Source organism: Mesocricetus auratus, unplaced genomic scaffold, assembly GCF_017639785.1.
Source record: "Mesocricetus auratus isolate SY011 unplaced genomic scaffold, BCM_Maur_2.0 Super-Scaffold_6731, whole genome shotgun sequence".
NCBI classification, from domain to species: domain Eukaryota; kingdom Metazoa; phylum Chordata; class Mammalia; order Rodentia; family Cricetidae; genus Mesocricetus; species Mesocricetus auratus.
Genome location: NW_024429185.1, coordinates 3,196,969 through 3,205,729, shown reverse-complemented (window position 1 = coordinate 3,205,729; position 8,761 = coordinate 3,196,969). Strand labels below are relative to the sequence as shown.

Here is an 8,761-nt window from a genome sequence, read left to right as displayed (position 1 = left end):
GCCCAATCAAACACCTCATCTTTTTTTTTTTTTTATGAGACAGGGTTTCTCTGTATTGTTTTGGAGGCTGTTGGTCCAGCCTGGCCTCGAACTCTCAGAAATCTGCCTGCCTCTGCCTCCCAAGTGCTGGGATTAAAGGGGTGCGCCACCACCGCCCGGCCCAAACACCTCATCTTAACACGGGGTTTGCTTCTGTGCCGTGTCTGTCTCCCTCTCCAGAGGCCGTTCTCTGTCCCTCTAGGACAAACACACCTTTCCCCTCCGCTCTCATCCCTATCTCCCTTACCACCACATCCTAGCTCGTTCTATCACAGACCTCCCTTTTTTCTCTCCTTAAAAATTGCATCTGCTGGAGGAAGAGGGGGGAGGGAACAGGTGGAGAGGAGGGAGGGGAACCTGCAGTTGGTATGTAAAATAAGTGAAAAATGTTACTTAAATAAAATTTTAAAATTACACTACAAGATCATTAGCTGCTGTTTTCGCCTGAGTCAGGAAGCAGCCGCTTTAACTTTGCTCCCCCACTTACTAAAGGAGCTCTCTGTGGAAACAGATGTTTGGGTGTGGTCTATGACTAATCGGGGTCCAAGGGGGAGCCCCCCGACCCCCGTGTGGGATCCCCTTCATCACTTTCTTCTTCCATGTGCTTTATACAGGCTGCCAGTGGGTGGGGTCCAGATTAAAGGTGATGTTTCCCCTCAAAAGATCTGGATTAAAAGTGGTTCTCCCCACTTTAAACCATTTAATTAAGAAAACAATCGTTCACAAGTGTGCCCAGTTGGGGTTTCGTTGATTCTAGATGGAGTCAAACTGACAACCAAGAATAGCCATCACAGAACATAATCAGAGAGCGGGGTATGGCCGCTGAGGTCTACCACTCAGCACTAAGGGACGCTGAAGCAGGACAGACACAAGCTTCAACGTGGCTTACACAGGGAGACCCTGTCCGCAGCAGCAGAGGCCGGCTCCCTGGACACCCAGGAAAAGGAGCAAACGCACAGTTGTAATCTCTCCACTTGCTGGACACAGCATACAAATAATGTCCTCCAAAACAACTGCCAAAGGAAACAAAACAAAAACCCCAGCCCATTTGTGATCCCAGTAGTTGAGAAGTAAAGCTAGGTGTGGTCACACACCTTTAATCCCAGCACTTGAGAGACCAAGGCAGTTGTGTCTCCCTGAATTCAAAGCTAGCCTGGTCTATAGAGTGAGTTCAAGGACAGCCAAGGCTACATCGAGAGACCATGTCTCAAAACAAAATAAACAAAAAACAGTTCCAAGTCATCTTCTGCTACATAGCAAGTTTGAGGCCAGCGTGGCCTCCATTAAAACCCCGTCACTAACAAAACAAGCCACACGCTTGACATCCAGGTTCTCTAGATGCTGAAGCAGAGCCCAGAGAGGGTCTACATAGCAAATTCAAGGTTAATCAGACTCATGACCTTCTGCTCTCAAACCCACACAAACACAGGAGTTATGGCCCAGAGAGATGACTCAGCAGGCAAAGGCTCTGGTCTACAAGGCTGAGCACAGCGCTTGATTCCCGGAAACCCACAGGTGGAAGAGACCCAAGATGTCCTCTGACCCCGCATGTGTGCTCTGGCCTGTGTACACGCTCACATACACATACAGGTGAGTGATTTCTAATGTAATTTTTAAGACTTCTAAACCAAGCGGTAGTGGCACCCGCCTTTAATCCCAGCACTCAGGAGGCAGGGGCAGGCGGTGAGTTCGAGGCCAGCCTAGGCTACAATGTTACACAGAGAAACTCTGTCTTGAAAAACAAAAACAACAAAAGACTTAACCTTTCCAGACAGGGTATCTCTTCCTAGTCCTGGCTGTCCTGGAAGTCACTAAGTAAACTTGGCTGACCTCGAATTCAGAAATCCTCCTGCCTCAGTTTCTGGAGTCTGGGTGTAGGGAAAATGGACCAGTCAAAGAAACACACCCTGGCCGGGCGTTGGTGGCGCACACCTTTAATCCCAGCACTCGGGAGGCAGAGGTAGGAAGATCTCTGTGAGTTCGAGGCCAGCCTGGTCTCCAGAGCAAGTTCCAGGACAGCCTCCAAAACAATACAGAGAAACCCTGTCTCGAAAAACCAAAAGAAAAAGAAAAAAAGGGAAAAGAAACAAACCCTGAGCAGAGCCAAAGAAACACACTTTGGCCCTGCAACCAGAACTAAAGAAATGCACACTGACCCTGAAACCAATGCCAAAAGGCTAAAAAGGACCAGAGAAAGAAACACACTTTGGCCCTGAAACCAGAGCCAAATCTGATCCTAATCCTGTGCAGAAAACTAACCAATCCCTGAGCAGAGCTCTAGCCAATCTGAGCTCAGCATTAAAATCTAACCAATCCCCACCCTGGAAGCCCTATATAAACCCTGTGTCTGTTCAGCTGTGTCTGTTCGTGACAGAGGGCAGCCACTCTCCTGGATTCTTCCCTCCCAATAAACCCCTTGGATGAGCTTTGGCTGAAGATCTTCTTTTGCGGTGGAGGCGACGGAGCAGAGGCGACCCTGAGCAGTGCAGAGCAGAGCGAGCAGGGCTGTAATACTCTTGCCAGGGAAACCTTCCCTTGGCAGAGCGGAGTTGTTACACTCAACTCTCCAGGAGCAGAGCTGAACTGTAGCAACTTCGCCCTAGAAACCTCCTGCCGAGCAAAACTGCTACACCGGGCGAACATCCCCAGCTGGAAGACCCTGTCCTGCTGGAGGGAAGCCTTCCCCTGAGGCAAGTCTGTAAGCTGCTAAGCTTACTGCAACCTGTGGTGGTCCTTGGCTCCCGAGCTCCAGGATACCCATCCCAACCCCATCCAGCCCGAAATGCCTACACTGGGTAACTGTAACTTTTTAAATTGAAAAACTACAGTAATGACACCGAGAACACAGTAAAGCAGATGCCCATAAAGTCGGAAGTGGACGCCAGACACAAGCGCTGCTTTAGACCGGCCAGGCTGTGGGAAGCTTCCCACCGGGCGTGAGAGCGGAAGTGTGCCAGAGTCGCAGACCGGAGTACGCAGACGTCTCTCCTAGCCGACCAATCAGAAGGAAGCGGGGCGGCGCCGGGCGGAAGTACGGTGTACAAGCAGGAAGTGTGGCGGGCAGAAGCGCTCGGTGGGCAGAGCTATGGAGGCGTACGAACAGGTGCAGAAGGGCCCCCTGAAGCTGAAAGGCGTCGCGGAGCTCGGCGTGACGAAGCGGTGAGGCCCGGGAGCCCGCGGTCTGTCCCTAAGGGCGACCCCGGGCTTCGACCCCGCTCACCGCCCCTCTCCCCCAGGAAGAAGAAGAAGAAAGACAAAGACAAGGCCAAGCTGCTGGAGGCCATGGGGACGAGTAAGAAGAGCGAGGAGGAGAAGAGGCGTTGCCTGGACAAGCGCACGCCGGCGCAGGCGGCCTTCGAGAAGATGCAGGAGAAGCGGGTGAGCGGAGGGCGGGCAGGCCGGCCCGTGTAGCCCAGGCCTTCCCCCAACCCCCGTGTAGCCCAGGCCTTCCCCCAACCCCCGTGTAGCCCAGGCCTTCCCCCAGCCCCCGTGTAGCCCAGGCCTTCCCCCAGCCCCCGTGTAGCCCAGGCCTTCCCCCAGCCCCCGTGTAGCCCAGGCCTTTCCCCCAACCCCCGTGTAGCCCAGGCCTTCCCCCAACCCCCGTGTAGCACAGGCTTTTCCACAACCCCCGTGCAGCCCAGGCTTTCCCCCAGCCCCCGGTGTAGCCCAGGCTTTCCCCCAGCCTCCGGTGTAGCCCAGGCCTTCCCCCAACACCCCCTATAGTTTGTAGTTCTGCCAAATTTAGCATTCGTGCCTACTAGGGTGGTAGGCGGGTGTCACCACTTTCCACTAGCTGTTGATAACCACGTTTATTGCTCCTAAGTTACCACAAAGTCTGTTTCCTTAACACCTTGCTTTAGTAACTTCAAATGGGTTTGTTGTTGGGGAGGTGGTGTGTGTTGGATGGAGCTAGACTCTCCTGGAACTAGCTGCAGTTGGCCTTGAACTCCCACCTCTGGTTCCTGGAATGACTAGTGTGGCCCACAAGGCCATGCTAGTTATTTTGGGTGTTTTGGCTTTCTTTTGTTTTTGAGGCACCATTTGTCCGTGTAGTTCAGGCTGGCATCAGACTTACTCTGTAACCAAGGGCAACCTTAGACTTGCAATCTTCCTGCTTGTTGGGATGACAGGCACTCAACGCCTCCTTAAGTTATTCTCTTACGATTAGAAATCATGAGGGAGAGGAGAGGTCAGAAAAAGACAGGTTCAGACTGTAGACGGGAAATAAGCCCAGTGTGTGGCTCGCTTTTTGCAGTGTAGGAGGATTGCACCCAGGGCCCGGTGCGTGTCCCAGCAAAGCCACCCGCCCCCGGGTCAGTGGTCCTCTGAAGGCAGTCCCTGTCTCCCAGATGAGGGTCTGAAGGCGTTTGGAATCCTCTGTACAGAGATTGCACTGGCATCTAGTGGGAAGACCAGGGCCACTGCCACACCTCTACAGAGAGAGAAGGGATTTTCTCCAAATATCGGGCTGAGCTGAGAATCACCGCCTGCTGTTTCTTTTTTTTTTTTTTTTTTTTTTTTTTTTTTTTTTTTTGGTTTTTCGAGACAGGGTTTCTCTGTGGCTTTGGAGGCTGTCCTGGAACTCACTTGGTAGTCCAGGCTGGTCTCGAACTCACAGAGATCCGCCTGCCTCTGCCTCCCAAGTGCTGGGATCTTAGGCATGCGCCACCAACGCCCGGCTCCGCCTGCTGTTTCTGTGCCTGGACAAAGTTCCTGAATCGCCTGGGTCTAACTTCCTCGTGCATGTGGGCTGGCAGGACAGGCCTGGGTCTGCTGTCTCTGCCACCTCTCAGAGGGACAGTCCATAGCGGAGAGGAGGGCTGAAGCCACCCTTGCAGGGGTGTGGTGAAAACTGAGTTACAAGTGACTGCTTCTGTCCCCTGTCACCTGAGGTCCCAGCTAGGGCTGACATTCAACCACCAGTCAGGGTGAGCAGTTGGTGCAGCCAAGAGTGATTGCAATGAGGGCAGCTGGCCTTCGAGGACGGATAGCAGGTTAGATCCTGTCGGGGAGAAAGAGGGTGGAGGTGAGGAATGGAGCGGCATCTGTGAGCCGGGAGTGGGCACTGTGCGCTCCAGGCCAGTCTGGGCTGCAGGGTGAAACCCTTCTCAAGAGGCAAAAGCGTCTTTGGAGGACGCAGTGATCAGGCAGCATGCACTCCTCCCAGGATCACTTATCGCTCACCTCGTTCTTTGTAATAGAGTCCAGTCATGCCACTGTTTTTTGTTTGTTTTTGTATTTTTGGTTTCTCTGTAACAGTTCTGGCTGTCCTGGAACTTGCTTCGCAGATCAGACTGGTCTGGTCACAGAGATCCACCTGCCTCTGCCTCCCAAGTGCTGAGATTAAAGACGTGGGCCACCACCGCCCGGCCTGTATTTTTTTTAATCATATTTATTGTTACTAGTGTGTGTACTGGAATGCTACAGTATGTTTGCAGAGGTCAGAGGACAACTTGTGGGGTCAGCTCACTCTTTCCACCATGTGGGTCCCCAGGATAGAACTCAGGTTGTCAGGTTTGGTGGCAAGTACCTTTACCTCACTGAGCATCTCCCCATCCGCAATCTGTTTCTTAATCTTCAACCCACCTCAAGCATTCACATTCAGAGTTGGGTCCTCATTCAGTATTTGTGGCCCAAGGACAAGAGTGGGGGAGGCACAGACAGACAGACAGACACGGGTGAGGTGGACTAGGAGCCACCTCTGGACTCTGAGCCAGCTGTGTTCCATGAAGAGCAAACAGAAAAGGACAGCTGGGTGGCAGTGGCCCACGTCTTCAATCCCGGCTCTGGGGAGGCAGAGCAGGTAAGTCTCAGTGAGTTCCAGGACAGCCAAGGCTACACAGAGAAACCCTGCCTTTCAACAAACAAACAAGCAAGCAGACACAAAACAGAAGAGGATTGGGCCTCCGGCAAGGAGCTTGTCATTTCAAATTGCAGCCTGTTCTGTTTGTGTTTGTGATGAGAGGTGCAACAAGTGTGGGCCAGGGTGCTGAGATTGCTGGCCAGCTCCCGGCCTCTGCCAGAAGCCCCTTTGGGTGGAGTGGGTCAGCTGCACAGTGAGGGCAGCAGTTGCAGGGATCCAGGCGGTGTGCTCGCTCTCTCTCTCTCTCTCTCTCTCTCTCTCTCTCTCTCTCTCTCTCTCTCTCTCTCTCTCTCTCTCTCTCTCTCTCTCTCTGAGAAAACAGCATGGAGCATGCTCACATCCATTTGTCTGTGTTCTCTGAGTTGTGTTCCTAAGGCTGCCTTCAGTTTCCCTCCATGGTGGATGTTGGATGTGACCTGAAGGGGCAAGCCAAACAACCCTTTCTCCCCAAGTTGCTTTTTTCCTGGGTATTTTGTCATGATAAGAGAAATGAAAACTCCAACCTGAACGTTCATTTGGATCCTGTCCCCTTAGCCCCTCCCCGGGGCCGCTTGCTCCATGTTCTCTGCCTGTGGCACGTGGTTCTTCTGGCTTTCACCATGGCCCAAGGCAGCACAAAGCCGACGTCCAGCTTCTGGCAGGGTCTGCCCATGAGGAATGCTGGGATTTCAGGGAGACTAAGCAGGGGCCCCTCCTGAGGGGGCTGTCAGGAGAGGGACAGTTGTGGGGCCACAGTTGCTTTGGGTACTTTTGGGCTGTATGGGCATGGGGACTCACTCCGGTCTCTTCTCTTTCCAGCAAATGGAAAGAATCCTGAAGAAGGCATCTAAAACCCATAAGCAGAGAGTGGAGGTGAGCACTGCACCTGTGGGACGCCCAGAGCTGTGGGCGGGGCAGTTGGGCTGTTGGAGCACACCCTCAGGCATGCTGCCCCCCAGGCTCACTTGGGTGCTGTGAGTCCTGTGGTGGTGTCTGAGAGGGCTGGGCACAGGGCGGGCACTACCCACCTGGTTCACACTGGTGTGGCCTCTCTTCCACAGGACTTCAACCGACACCTGGACACACTCACCGAGCACTATGACATTCCTAAAGTCAGCTGGACCAAGTAACCTTCCCCTGGTGCAAAAGACAGCCAGGTTGGCTGTATTGCTCCCTCAGTGTTTTCTAGAAAGTTCTACACCTGCCTGAGGCTTCTGCTGAGTCCAGACTGTCTGAAACTTGATTAAAGTCAGGCTGTTCTTTCACTGAGTTTTCGTTTCTGGGTAATATCCTTTCCTATTTGGACTGTTATGTTGTGAGCTGACAGGCTGGGACCATTTCTGGGTGAGGGCCATGGAAGGAGGGTACCCTTCCCAACCCCATTGCAGCCTCTGTCCTCATCTGTACCACAATGCCAGGACAGGAAGCTCCGGCCTGTGGACCACCACAGGACTTCCACAGTGCTGCTCCGTTTGGGCCAACTGGACCTCAGACCACACAGCAGCTCCGGAAGCAAGGATGGGACACAGGCCCCGGCATATAGCCAGTTCCTCAGGCCACCCAGTGGCTGCCATTGCAGACGTTTCTAATCAGCCCAGCTCTCGGTGATGGCACCTGGCACTCTAAGCATATGGCGAGTGTCATGAGCCTGCGAGGCATTCCTGGCTTAAGGACCCCAAGTGCCAGACAGTGCCAGGGCAAAGCATCTGAGAGTCTAGGTGGACCACTTGGAGAACCTGTGCACGCACACTATTGAGAGAAGCAGCTTCTGTTGCCATGGATACTGAAAGAATGGCAGGGATCACTGGAGCTGAGGTGTAGAATAAAGAAGTGCCAATCATGAAGAGTCGAGTGTTGTCTGTGCACGCTGTCCATCACGGGGATCTTTCCGTTCCGCCCCACAGTGAATGCACCGCACGAAACTGCTTGTGGGGCAAGCTTGTGGGGCTTTCCTTTTATATATATACAGAGAGAGACCGAGGAGTGTGTGTGTGTGTGCGTGTTGTCTGTGCACATGTTCCTGCGGAGAGGACCGCTTGAAGGAGGATTGGCTCTCCTTCCACCATGTGGATCCTGGGGGGATTGGATTTTAACTCAGCTTGTGAGACTCAGCTGTAGTGCCTTTACCCACTCAGTTACAGTCCAGGCGACACATTTGTTCCACCTGCCTGAGGGAGATGGCTGGTGGGGTGCGCATACCTTGTCTCAAGTGTTTAGGTCCATTTTGGATTTGGGAATCCTAACAGATTTGGGCAACATATTAATTTTGTGATATGTAATGAGATGTTACAGTGACTGTCATAAGTCTGCATACATTTTGTTTCTATTTCAATTGTACCTTTGTGGTCACTTTATATGAAGTTTTTTGTCTTTGAACATAGTATACAAAATGCACAATCTTCAGAAGAATTTTGTGCATGAGACAGTTAATGGTGTGAGATTTAGTTATTTGGGTTGTGTGTGTGTGCGCGCGCGCGCACACACACACACACACACACACACGAGTGCGTGCACATGCGCGTGTGTTGGGGGGAGGGGGTTGAGACTCACTGTGCATCCCTGGCTGCCCTGAAACACTCTATATAGTCCAGGCTCCTAGATCCTCCTGCTTCTACCTCTGGAGTGCTGGGATTGAGGGTAAGCACCACCACACTGTTTGTTTTTCTTTTGCTTGTTTTACCTAGGTTCTGTAGCTCAGGCTGCAAACCCGCATGCAGTCCTATCAGGAGTTGGGCAAGATGCCTTGGCAGGTAAAGAGGCATTTGCCACCAAGCCTGCAGACCTAAGTTTGAGTCCCAGGACCCACATGGCGGAAGGAGAGAACTGATTGCCACAGGTGTCTCTGGATTCCTCATGCTCACCATAACGCACACAAATGCT

The 8,761-nt window shown here is 52.7% G+C and overlaps 1 protein-coding gene across 1 annotated transcript; it reads left to right on the top strand.

Moving 5' to 3' along the window:
- Positions 1 to 3,038: 3,038 nt before the first annotated feature.
- Positions 3,039 to 7,150, top strand: Fam32a (family with sequence similarity 32 member A). Its single transcript, XM_005087082.4, has 4 exons — positions 3,039 to 3,198; positions 3,276 to 3,417; positions 6,701 to 6,754; positions 6,943 to 7,150. The coding sequence occupies exons 1-4, from the start codon at positions 3,125 to 3,127 to the stop codon at positions 7,009 to 7,011; spliced, it is 339 nt and encodes a 112-aa protein (XP_005087139.1). The 5' UTR covers positions 3,039 to 3,124; the 3' UTR covers positions 7,012 to 7,150.
- Positions 7,151 to 8,761: the final 1,611 nt, after the last annotated feature.